The 13,681-nt window shown below is 47.5% G+C and overlaps 1 protein-coding gene across 7 annotated transcripts in view; it reads right to left on the reverse strand.

The window, feature by feature from the left end:
- The window catches only part of MRAS (muscle RAS oncogene homolog), a 65,235-nt gene that overhangs the window by 34,149 nt on the left and 17,405 nt on the right, over window positions 1-13,681 (reverse strand). For 5 of the 7 annotated variants that reach the window (XM_052637364.1, XM_052637350.1, XM_052637326.1 and 2 more), the window contains one exon: window positions 3,102-3,312. In XM_052637364.1, coding sequence (XP_052493324.1) covers window positions 3,102-3,294 — 193 coding nt within the window. In that variant the 5' untranslated portion in view covers window positions 3,295-3,312. Of the gene's footprint in view, window positions 1-3,101; window positions 3,313-3,691; window positions 3,713-4,668; window positions 4,727-13,681 lie in introns of those variants that run through there. The other 2 variants (XM_052637342.1, XM_052637357.1) reach the window with 2 other exon arrangements.

Raw genomic sequence — 13,681 nt, forward strand, 5'->3', positions numbered from 1 at the left:
ATGCAGCATACATCGTGAGAAACGCTGGGCTGGAAGAAGCACAGGCTGGAATCAAGATTGCCGGGAGAAATATCAATAACCTCAGATATGCAGATGACACCACCCTTATGGCAGAAAGTGAAGAGGAACTAAACAGCCTCTTGATGAAAGTGGAAGTAGAGAGTGAAAACGTTGGCTTAAAGCTCAACATTCAGAAAACGAAGATCATGGCATCTGGTCCCATCACTTCATGGGAAATAGATGGGGAAACAGTGGAAACAGTGTCAGGCTTTATTTTTTTGGGCTCCAAAATCACTGCAGATGGTGATTGCACCCATGAAATTAAAAGACGCTTACTCCTTGGAAGAAAAGTTATGATCACTCTAGATAGCATGTTGAAAAGCAGAGACATTACTTTGCTAACAAAGGTCCATCTAGTCAAGGCTATGGTTTTTCCAGTGGTCATGCTTGGATGTAAGAGTTGGACTGTGAAGAAACCTGAGCACCGAAGAATTGATGCTTTTGAACTGTGGTGCTGGAGAAGACTCTTGAGAGTCCCTTGGACTGCAAGGAGATCCAACCAGTCCATTCTGAAGGAGACCAGACCTGGGATTTCTTTGGAAGGAATGATGCTAAAGCTGAAACTCCAGTACTTTGGCCACCTCATGAGAAGAGTTGACTCATTGGAAAAGACTCTGATGCTGGGAGGGATTGGGGGCAGGAGGAGAAAGGGACGACAGAGGATGAGATGGCTGGATGGCATCACTGACTCGATGGACGTGAGTCTGAGTGAACTCTGGGAGTTGGTGATGGACAGGGAGGCCTGGCGTGCTGCAATTCATGGGGTTGCAAAGAGTCGGACACGACTGAGTGACTGAACTGAACTGAACTGAATATCTCTCAAGAATATAGATGCAATAATTCTAAAAAAAAAGTGAGGTTTATCTACAATACAATGTTTTAATGTTAGAAAATTTAATCAATGCAATTTACTATATCACAGACTAAAAAGAAGAACCCCAGATAATATCTCAAGAGACACAGAAAAACCATTTGATATGTGCACATGGACAAATATAACATGTAGTCCTGATAAAAACTCTCATCAAACTAGGAATACAAAGGAACATCCTCAATTCGATAAAGGATAGCTATAAAAACTCTACAGCCAACATCATACTTAATGCTCAAAGACTAAAAGCTTTCTCCTTAAGATCAAAAACAAGACAAATACAACATTAAGTCAATGAAATACAGCAAGAAAAAGAAATAGAAGCCTTCCAGATTGGAAAGAAAGAGGTAAAACTATCTTTTTTCACAGACATGATCATCTCTGCAGAAAATCCAATAGAATCTCCCCAAATCCACTAGCACTAATAAGTAATTAGCAAGGCTGCAGGTTACAATATATAAAATTCTATTGTATCTCTATACACTAGCAACAAACATTAAAAACAAAAACTAGTATCGTTTATAATACAAAGGTAGGTATAGATCTGACAAAATACGTAAAAGAACCTATGCACTTCAAACTACAAAATAACTGATGAGAAAATTAAGGAAGACTTAAATAAATGGAGAGAGATACTGTCTTTATAGATTGGAAGGCTCAGCATTGTTAGGATGTCAGTTCTCCTCAAACTGATCTATAAATTCAACATAATCTCAACCAAAATCCAGAATATTAGAATTTAACTGATTCCAAAATTCATACAGAAATGAGAGAAACTAGGCTATCCAAAACAGCTTGAAAAAGTATATAAAGTTGGAGATTTAACTATACCTGATTCTAAGACTTATTGTAAAGCTATAGTTACCAAGACGGTATGCCACTGGTGTTAAGACAGACAATACATCAAACAAATAGAATACATGGACAATCAATTTTCATCAAAGGTACAAAAATGACAATTTATTGGTGAAAGGACATTCTTTTCAACAAATAGTGCTTGGACAAGTAAGTGCATGTCCACATACCCAAAGATTAACTTTGTCCCATATCACACCACATACAAAAACTATTTCAGATCATAGACCTAAAGGTAATACCTAAAATGATTAAATTTCTAAAAGAAAACATAGGAGAAAACCTTTGTGACCTTGGGTTAGGAAAAGATATCTCAGACACAACACCAGAAGCACAATCCATAGAAGAACAAACTGATAAACTGAACTTCAAAATTAAAAACTCTTGTCTTTGAAAGACACTGTTAAGAGAACAAAAAACAAACCAAAGACTAGAAAAATATTTGCAATTCACATATCTGATAGAGGACTTGTATCCTGGTGGTTTTCAAAGCTCACCTCATCGTATAACACTCTATGGTTAATGGCTCTTTGTTTCAAGACTCAGAACAGTACAAAGTAAGGATCAGTATCACCATCACCTGAAGGGCTTGTTAAAATACGGGTTGCTGGGCCCCAACCTCAGAATTTCTGAATCAGCTGGGCCTGAGGGTTTTCATTTCTGCTAAATTCCCTGCTGGTGAACTGCTACTCCAGACCAACATAGACTAAACTAGAAACACAATGTCAAATGCAAGATTTCCCAGCCTGTCCTAGGGGCAGTTACCAAATAAACTATGCTTATTAAGAAAAAGGTTGATTTACTACTTTTTAATTAGTTAGTGCTCAGTTGTGTCCAACTCTTTGCAGCCCCATACACTGTAGCCTTCCAGGCTCCTCTGTCCATGGGATTTCCCAGGCAAGAATACTGGAGTGGGTTGCCATTTCCTACTTCAGGGGACCTTCCTGACCCAGGGATCAAACCCGGGTCTCTTGTATCTCCTGCACTGGCGGATGGATTCTTTACCACTAGCACCACCTGGAAACTTCTTAATCAGCTAGCGATAGCAATAAATATTAATCAGAGCTTCTGATCAGACAGATATAACAACCATGACATCACTGAGTCGGCATGATTCTAAGCCTTGCCTCTTTGTTGAATACATATTTTGGTTTCTACAAAGCTGTTCAGAATTCACACTGGAAAACACACACAGTCTTACACCAACCACCCCATAACAGCAACATGGAAGAAAACAGCACACCCAGCTGAAGACTGTCAACTTTCCCTAAACCTGTACTAATGCCCCACCCCCATGCAGGCCTGTCAATCTCACCGTCTAAGATGGCCCACTGATTGTCAATCTCTGTATGTTTCAGGTAGGAGTCTTCGATGGTGGGGTCGTAGTCAGGCACAAAGATCTTCTGGAAAAACTGGATGGTGAGGGCGCTCTTGCCCACACCCCCATCTCCCACCACCACCAGCTTGTACGTGGGGAGGTTGTCGCTGGGGACTGCACTCGTTGCCATGTTGCTGGTTGGTCAGACCTGGGGAGGCAAGACATATGGAATGAGGCAGGGGGCTTCCTCCTCTTTGACTTAGGGGAAAATATTCACAGGGTTTCCTTTTTTCTTCTAAAGTAACAAATACTCCCAATTGTACAAATGAAGACCTGCAAAGGAAAGTACCAACCCTGATCCCTCACCCAGAGACTATTACTGTTAAAATGATTTATTCAGTCATTTACTGGAAACCAACTATGTGCCAGGCCTGGCCCTGGGGACCTAATACTAGCAGATGGCATGGAGTCTTTAACCAGCCAAAGGCCATGTCAAACAAGCTATACCACCACTGAATTCTGCACTATGTTCCTGTACAGCTAAACACATGGGCATTGGTCTGAGCAGGGAGGGCATAGAGGTTCACCTTTCACATCGAGTCTGGTCATTGGATTGAAGTGCTGAGAAGGATGGGAGGTTTTCTGAGCTCAATGGAAAGAGGAGCACAAGAGCTTAGCACACCTGAACTCAGAGTCCTGAGCCCTTTCTGACTCTCAGAATTCAGTGATCCTGGTTCCAGTCTCTGTTTCAACTTGCCTTTGATCATGCAGAAAGTCATGTGAGAATCTCATGACATCTGGTCAACCCATCTTTTAGTTGGGGAGGAAAAAAAGGAGGATCAGAGACAAGTTTTACGTTGATGGTATGGAGTCTAGAGAAGGCAGTGGTTCTTAACCAGGGGCAAAATGCAATGCCTGGAGATGTATTTAGATGCCAAAACCAAGTGAGTGCTACTAGCGTCCCATCAGCAGAGGTCAGGGATGCTGCTAAACATCCTATAATGCCCAGGAAATTCCCCCTCCCAGCACATAATTATCCATCCTAAAATGTCCAGAGTGTCAAGGTGACTAGGCAGGGACTGGAAACATGGGACTAAGATTCTAAAAAACAATTGAGCCTGAATAGCTCAGGACTGGCTGTGCAGAGGAGACAGAGAGACACGAAGAGTGGTCTTTGGAAACTGTATCACAAAGTGACAAGGAGGAGAGGTGGGCAGGGAGCATGGAAGGAGCACTCAGGAAAACAGGAGGGAAACTAGGACCTGTCACAGTAAAGGAGGCCCAGAGTTTCCAGAAGGAGGGTGACAGCACCAAGGCGAAACACTGGTGGGGGAAACAGGAGGAGAGTCATCTAAGGAAGAATTTGGGGGTGTTGCCAGAGACCCAAGCTGCTCACTGCAGATGCTGCTGGAGGGAAGCACAAACCACCTGCGGTGGGCCATTCCCGAGTGGCTTCAGGGCTGGTAGAAGGGTGGGGGGTGGCATGCCAGGAGGCAATGCACCACTGTCCTGTTTGCATCTCTGCTGCTTGGGAATGCCACCAATTGAGCCACAGTTTCCTTACCTAATAGATTAAAGGGCTGAGTTTTCACAGTTGTTCTTAGCTCCAAGAGTCCTCCATTCTAGATTTCAACAGAAAGGGTGTTAGACACAAGTGTGGATTGTGAGGCCACCCTGATTTGCATGGGGGTATAGGCAATTGTGCAGTTACTGAAGCTTGATGTTGACATTTAGGATTTCCCTGCAGTGGCGGGGAAGTAGGCAGTTTTATACATTGCGAGTGAGAGTATAAATCTGTCCAAACTGGGCTGAGAGTACACTTGCATAAATATGTCAAAATTTAAAATGGACATATCCTCTTTTAAAGCTATACCACATGTGAGAATGCAGTCCAAGGAAGTAATCAGACAAATGTACAAAGATGTTAAGAACAGGGGTAAAAATGGAAATAACTTAAATACTGGGTAGATGGGTGAAGAGTTAAAAGTTTATCCATACAATGAAATACTAGATAGCCATTAAAAAAGGATGCTATTGACTAGCCTAGAGAAGGTTTACAACATATATTTTTTTTAAAAAGCTGCAAAACAGCAAGTACATATGACTATATTTCCACGAAGTTACCCACCTATGAATCTACATGTCTGTGTGCTTCCAGGCACAGAGAGGACTGGCAGGTAGCTGTCTCTAAGGCAGATTTGGGGCCCTTTTCCAATTTTCTACAATAAGCATGTATTCTATTTGTGTATTAGAAAAGCTGGACAATATTATGAATGTTCAGGCCACCTGGAAATGTGTGATTCCCTGTCCTTTTGAGTGGGAATTTAAGCTCCCCTGGTGCAAGGATAAAAGGACCAGGTGCCAGCTAAGCCCCAGCATCTGGCTCCCTCATCCCCCCAAAAGGTGAGGATAATGGTGGGGATAAGCTGCGGCCTCAACGCACTGAGCTCTCCCACATGACAAAGCTGGTGGTCCCAAAGGGCGAGAGGCGTGTTGAGGGAGACAGAAATGGGGGGCGGGGAGGGTACGGGCTGCTCTCTGTCTTCTCTGCCTCTCGGGGGTCAGGGGAGTCTGATGTCAGCTCCTCACTGCCTCTCCTTAACCACTGACCTAGCCTGAGGAGGGTGGTGACAGATGGGCCAGAGTGAATGTGTCTGCCTGTGAGAGGCTGTTTTTAAAGCTCCCTTCCAAGGAGATATAAACGACTATGCATAAATTAAATAAGCTCCCAGGATACAATGTATAGCATAGGGAATATAGTCAATATTTCACAATAACTTTAAATGGAATATAAACGATAAAAATTTTGAATTATTATGTTGTACACTTACAACTAATATAATATAAATCAACTATACCTCAATTAAAAAAAAAACAGAAAAAAATGAAAGCTATCTTCCCTTCTCGCTGGCAGCAACGTGAATAAAAAATACTAAGCGGGTGGAAAGGTATCAGGAAGGAAAATAGTTTCTCTTGATTTTCTTCTCAAAATAAAACAAGAAATACATCATAAATATGATAGAGGACATGAATCCAATCTTTGAGGCGGCGCTCAAACCACCCACAGCAGAATCACCTGGGGACCTGAAAAAATTGCCCTCTGCCTGCAAGCGAGGCAGCTGGCAGGAAGCAGATGAGGCTGATTTCCTTTCACAGTGCCCTGCACTCAGGGGTTGAGCCCAAGAGATCACAGGGTGGGGGGCAATTCAGAGCTCCCTCCAAACTCAGACTCAATGGAGCAGGGTTAGAATGTATGGTTAACATAAACACTGGACTGGTCCCTCATAGGGGAAAACCCTTCAGCACTTCCCATAGCAGATGGGGATTCATTGGACATTCATGGCTGACCTCTCACACTGCTCTCTCCCAAGCGACTGTGTTTTCCAGTGTACCTGAGGTCATGCGGTGCCCTTTGCCCACCCCACCCCCACTGGGGCCCAGGGAAAAGAGCCCAGGCCCAGGAATCACCTCCCATGGGCGGTGCCCCCTCCAACACATGTCCCGCAGCTCCTGGTGCAGAGGCCCCCACTACTCGTAGAGGACTTAAAGTCCTCTACACTTACTGCACATAACAGGGGAGGGCTGCATCTCATCCTTTCATCACCTGGCCTGGCACAGCATCAGCAAGGACAGTTGTTAGCTAGAGGTACCAGGGCCCATCAATGGCTTTTTAAAAAAAATTTATTTATTTGGCTGCACCAGGTCTTAGTTGCGGCATGTGGGATCTTAGTGCCCTGACTAGGGATCGAACCCGGGGCCCCTGCATTGGGAGCAAGGAGTCTTGGCCACTGGACCACCAGGGAAGTCCAAACAACCATTAGACGACCTATCACACAGTGCCAGCCTCTCCACACAGAGGGCTCAGAGGTGGCTCACTCAGCCACAGGTTGGGACTGTCTCCCTCCCCTCCCAAGCGCGACTGGTCACACAGATAAGACGCTCCTGGAACTAACTGCAAGCCTAGGAGGAAAAGAAGGTTTGCAAGGGTGTGACTGGAGTCCAGAAAACTCCCCAGTCCATAAGGTCTCTTGAGCAGAACCTCCCCTGAAATAATCCCTGACTCAAAGTATGTCTTTGTAAACAGGGAAGGCAGTCAAAATGCCAAGGGGCGTGTACCACCCTCCTACAAAGTCGGCTGATCTCACGTGGTGTGGAGAAAGGTTTCTGAAAGTCACCACAGGGTAAAAGGTTGGTTGGTGGTTAAGTAGCAAACTGCTTCCATTTACAACATCCCTCTCCTCTCCGGCCTATTCAACTAGACAGTATCTTCGACATCACTCTAGAACACTGGTTCTTCACCATTTGGGGGTCATAGATGGCCCCTCGGAGGTGGGAGGGTGAAATAAGGTGGGTCTGGGGCTGCCTTTAAAGTCTCCCCACTGATTTTCCATACCTGATACTCTCCCAACCCACCAGCTGAGTGACCTTGGGTGAGTTCACCTTTCGCAGCCTCAGTTTTTATTAATACTTGTAAGATGGGGTTGGCTAGAGAACCATCTTTTGCAGGATTGCTCTAAGCATGAAATTAAAATGTATGAGAGGAGCCCAGCTTAGAGAAGGTTCTCAGATGTCTGTTCTCTTGCCTTGTTTACTTTGCTCCCAGAAGACAGTCCCACAGACTCCCTCCCTCCACTCTTGGGGCTCAGCAATTCCCAGCCTCCTCCCCCGCCCCCATCAGAGGCCCCACTGCCACCTCAGCTGCCTTGCAGTCGGATTAAATAGGCTTGTGTGGCAACGTCACCCATCATTTAGAACATTGTTTCCATGGGAAATGGCTCTGAGGTTCCAGGCAGCCCACTCCACTCAGAAACCAACTTTTGGAACGGCAGCCACCGGGCAGAGGAGGCGGCTGAATGCTGGCTGCCATGGCAACCACCGCTCCCAGAGCCCCTCCCAGTGCACAGGCAACCCAAATTCTACCTCATATTGGAAACTTCTTCCTAAAAGGCAGTATCACTGTCTGAATGATTTTAGTGACGTGTATATGAAAACTTCAGGCATCTTTCAGCTGAGAAATAAGCTTTTCTGGTGGCTGTCTTTTGCTCCTTTTCTCTCCCCAGAATTAGCACCATCCTGCATGGGTTGAAGTTATTTCCTGAATGGCAGATTCACCTCCCCAGCAACTGGGGAGCTCCATGTGGACAACAGCCACGTCTCCTCAATCCTTTGTTACTCATGCGGCCAGGCAGGGATGTATACCCCTTAGAGTGTATTTGACTACCCAGCCCGCCCTCCCTTGGATCAAGAAGCAGGGCAAGACACCCGCTCTTCTGATAGGGGCAGCCTCGTGGCCCTAGGAGGTGTGTGTGTGTGTGTGTGTGTGTGTGTGTGGGTGGGTGGGTGGGGTGGGCTTAGGTGGACACAGGACCCCTGAATAACCTTTCCACTCAGCAATTTTCAAAGTGTGCTTGGAAGTGGGGGGTGGTTCCTGACACCTCCTGGGAAGTCTTGGGCAAAGACTCTGTTCTTGGGAGAAGGGGGAATTGGAGGGGTGTGTCAGTCATAGCCTTGGACTCTTCAGCCAGGCAGCTTGAATTCCACTCAGTGTCTCTAATATGGACTGCCTGTGTGACCGGGAGCAAGTTTCTTAATTTCCAGGAGCCTCAGTTTCCCCATCTAAAAAATAGAACAGAACCCTCGAGAATGTGTAATTACAGTCCCAGTGGAAAAAAAACCGGGGGTGGGGGTCCCCGAGTAAGGGCATATTTGCACTGATGTGGCAAGTAGCCGGGCCCCTGGGCTCCCTCCAGTGTGGTAGGCCCCAGTGATCTGGACCTTGCCCACCCCGTCCTGAAGGTGCCCGTACCGCAGAGGGCTGCTGGAGGACCCAACATAGTAATGAATGCCTAGGACAGCGGTGGGCCCCAGCAGCCCCTCAGAACAGCAGTGCCCAGTGGCTATTATCCCTCACCAAATCTGCCCCCTCCTCCCTAAGTTCCCAGTTTCTAGGGCTTCTACAGAGCTTATTTCCCAAAAGAATAGTCCAGAACACTGCCCATTTTTCCAAGTGGACACATGGTAAAAGAAGACTTTGGCCGCAGACACTGTCAAGGGGCTCACTGGGCTTCCTGGCCTCTCCATGCACCCCACCCCGCCAGCACCACTTCCAAAGTAGTGTCATGTAGTCCTGGCCAGAATAAGAGGCGCCAGGAGAAGCCTCACAGCAGTAACAACCCCCACCATTTAGAGGGCATCGACTGGGTATGGATCAGACGCCAAAGGCCAGGCTTGGCGCCATCATGCCACACTGCCTAGAATTCTTCTGGTTATTTTTGCAGCATCACAGTACATTTCTTGGACTGTCTTTGTGATTCATAACCCAAAGGGCACTCTTCACCCTCCCTGACCACAAGAACTGTGGTAGTGCTCATCCCAGAGCCTCCCCCAAAGATGCTACCAACTTAATTGAAGGTTTAGTTTCATTGCTTTTTGCTTCTCTGTTTCTAGACTAATCATTTTAAAGATTCCTTCCTCAACTGATCAGGTGAACTGCAAGTTGTCTGGTAAATAAAGCTGGAAGATGGAGACACATTCATTATTAATGCAGCTCTTGGGAGAGTGAATGGACTGTCATTCACATTGAGTGGAATCAGCCTGGGGAAGTTAATCTCATCTCTGTGATGTCTGGGTGTGCCCAGTGCAGGGGGATGAGGACACACTGCGGAGGAGGACCCAACCCATGTGGAGGAAACAGCTCTGCATTCCAGGAGCTGCCCTTCCCTTCTGCACAATTCCCAGAAACGGGCAGCTTCCCCGGGGGCTGCTGATTTGCAGGCAGTGCATAAATGATGTGCAGACCCGCCAGGGGTCTAGGCCACTTGGCATCCCTAAGGCTCCATTCTCACCTCGAGGAGACTTTGCTCCATCCTTTGTCTCCCACCTTGGCTATTCCCAGGCCAGCACTGTCACTGCATCACTCAGGCCCTCCAGGAAGCTACTGGTGCACTCAGCTCACTTAATCATTAAGACTTAACCACCTATGGCTGATTTATGTTGATATACGGCAGAAACTGACACTATAATATTGTAAAGAAATTCTCTTCCAGTTAAAAGTAAACAAGTTTAGGATTAAAAAAAAGATGACCACCAACCCAACTGTGTGTGTTGTTTTATGCTGGACAGGACCTTAAATATTATCAGGTCTAGATGGTGAGTCTATGGCATGGGTGCCCCTCCTTCCCAGAGCCAAGGCAGATATTGAAGTCCATTGTGCTCCTCCTCCCTGCTCAGTCTTACAACCCTTTTCAATGCAGCGCCCTTGGCAGCCAGAACCAGACAACTGGTCCAGAGATGAAACTTGTTTGCCATCCCAGATGGAACCCAGTCGTGTTTGACTCTTTGTGACCCCATGGACCATAGCCTGCCAGGCTCCTCTGTCCATGGAATTCTCCAGGCCAGAATACTGAAGTGGGTAGCTGTTTCCTTCTTCAGGGGATCTTCCCAACCCAGGGATCGAACCCAGGTTCTCACATTGCAGGCAGATTCTTTACTGTCCAAGCCACCAGGGAAGCTGCACTACTCTTCAGGTTCCCTCCAAAACATCCCACGGACTGGCCATCCTGTTCCACGGGAGGGGCTCAGGACCTTTAGGGGGAGCCTGCCTGGCTTTCTCTGGGGAACTCTGCTAATGGATCAGCCCCTGCTTTCCTACTCCATCAAATCCAAGTTCCTCTGCCAGGATCACACCTGGACTGCAGCAGCAGAGCAGAAATACTAGACCAGAAGTCCAGAGATCCAGGCAAAAGCCACTGCTTAAAGTCAGGTGAGGAAAACAACGCCCTTGACCTTCCTCATGAACCCCAAGTACGATGTGCTTCCTTATATGACAGCATTAACACTTGGGCCTTACTTGCTAGTCTGTGGGTGCCTCCTGACTGAGCCTGAGAGCTTAGCCATTTACAACCAGCACTATGAGTCCCAGAGTAGGTGTGCAGGAACGACCTGTTGTAATGATTATAACAGCGGCCCTGTTAAAAATAACAGGAACATTTAACTAATGTAAGCGATGTGTCTGAGACTTTTGGAAGAGTTTACTAAATTAACTTATTTAATTCTCATAACAACCCTATGAGGTATAACTTAATTGCCCCCATTTTACAGTTGAAGAAACTGAGACACAAAGAAGTAAAATAACATTTCTCTCTCTCTCTTCTTTTGCCATGCCCCGTGGCTTGTGGGATCTTAGTTCCCTGACTGGGGACTGAACCTGGGGCCCTCAGCAATGAGAATGTGGAGTCCTAACCACCGGACTGTCAGGAAATTCCCAAACGTCTTTTAGGTCATCAGCTAGAAAGCAACAGTGACAGGATCTGAAACCACGCATTATGGCTCCAGAGCCTGTGGCCAGCCCATCAGGCTAGGCATCCTCTCGTGATAGGCAGGATATTGCAGGGACAGAGTCAGGCCAGGCCAGAGAGAGAAGATCCAGAAGCGCTGGGAAGAGGTCAGCAGGGAGCCGGGGAGGTGGTGTTAGAGTCAGGGCGACCTCCATGACTAGACTGCTGCCCCCAGAGGAGCAGCTTAGCCCGTCTGCACCCAAGAGTCATCAGGGCAAATGCTAGTCTCCGGGAACAGACACGCCATCCCCTCCGCCATCCCCTATCCTGACTGTGACCAAGCAGGACACAGGGCTGGTACTGACAGGTACTCCTGTTTTGAGGATCAGAGAGGAAGCTGAGGGATCAAGTGGCTGCTCAGTGTCGTGGGAGCACCAGGGCTCTGAGACCTCATTTTCTAGCACCCTGGTTGGGACCCTCTCCACTGTGCTTGTCCCTGCCTCAGTCCATCTCTTGTGGTCTTACACACCGGTTGCTCCTTGTCCAGCTTGGGGCTGCACCTCACTTAAAACCCCTCACCAAGGAGCCTGAGCTAGGAATCACACATTTGCAAATTTTGACAAGTTACATTCTGTACCTCGGTTTTCTCTTCTGTAAAAGTGGAGACGGCAGCGTTTGACTTGTGGGGCTCTGGCTCACAGACAGTGTTCAATAAACATCAGGTAGTTACCATCATCTCTCTACCACAATGCCAAAAATTGATGCCTTCAAACTGTGGTGCTGGAGGAGACTCCTGAAAGTCCCTTGGACAGCAAGGAGATCAAACCAATCAATCTTAAGGGAGATCAACCCTGGATATTCACTGGAAGGACTGAAGCTACAGCTCCAGTATTCTGGTCATCTGATGAGAACAGACGACTCATTGGAAAAGTCCCTGATGCTGGGGAAGATTGAGGGCAGAAGGAGAAGGGGGCATCAGAGGATGAGATGGCTGGATGATTCAATGAATGTGAACTTGGACAAACTCCGGGAGATGGTGATGGAGAGGGAGGCCTGGTGTGCTACAGTCCATGGGGTTGCAATGAGTCACCCACGGCTGGGCTATTGAACAACAACAAAGTTACCATCATCAGCATCCTTCAAAATTCATCCGAAGTCCCTCCTCCTGCAGGAAGCCCTCCTGCCTCCCCAGAGTCCTTCCTGAGCTCATGCCCTGCTAACCGGCTGGTTCCACAGATGACGACTCATCAGAACTCAGCCCCTCGCCAGTCCCTCCTTGGGGCACTCTCACACCCATCTGCCAGCTGGTCTCAACACCCCATTCTCCTTGTTGGGGGGAGAGGGCAGTCTCCTGTAGCGATGCTGTAAGACATCAAGCCCCCACATGCTGCTGACCCAACAATGGAGATTTAAGCTCCTCAAAGACATTTCCCCAAATATTCAGGAGATGCTTGTTCACTGAAGAGACCACAGCAAATATCAAATTACTGGGAACTCGGCATGAGACACAGTTTCTCCCTCTTTAAATCCAGAGGTGCTCTCCATCATAAAATGTAGCCCTGCTCTGGGTTACTACTGGCTTGGCAGATTTATCCTTGGAAAGAAAAGCCTATTAGGGACACACGACAAGAGAAAGGGCCCAGAGGAGAATGAGCCAGGAGTAAAGTTGACAGACCACCAGTGCACACAGAGGCTCAGATCCGGGAGGCATGCATGTCCAGTCAGTGCTCCCAGAGCCTGAGATGAATGAGCCCCCACCCCTGGCCTCAGGGTCAAGGGGTGTGCGGGGGGAGGGGCAGACAGAGGGTTACAATACAAGAGGCTAATGAGTAGGCACACAGGGAGAGCAGGAGGGTACCATGCCCAGCCTGTGGGCACTGCAGAAGGCTTCCTGGTAGAAGCAATCCCAAAATGGGGTCTTGTAGGCCAAGTAAGTATCAGCTAAGGTGAGTGATGGAGACAAGCATATCCTAGGTGAGGACCAGAAGATGCAAAGGAGTAAAGCACAGAGGTGTGAAAAACCAAGCAGGTGCCAAGTTCTGCAAACAACACACTGTGACTGGACTGCGGGATGTGTCCTGTGTGCCATGGCGGTAGGGTGGGGGTGGGGTGGGAAGGCGGCAGTGAGGAGCACCTGCTGCTCCCTGACAACCTGGAATGTCAGTCTTTGTATCCTGAGCACTAAGCACAGAATCTGGCACGTGGTGGCTGCCCATCAGCACTGAATGATGAAGGAACAAGTGCAGGGCCGTGGGGCGAGGTAGGGGGAGCACAGGAGGCCGGGAGGCCCTGGGTGGGACT

Source organism: Budorcas taxicolor, chromosome 1 (assembly GCF_023091745.1).
Source record: "Budorcas taxicolor isolate Tak-1 chromosome 1, Takin1.1, whole genome shotgun sequence".
NCBI lineage: Eukaryota > Metazoa > Chordata > Mammalia > Artiodactyla > Bovidae > Budorcas > Budorcas taxicolor.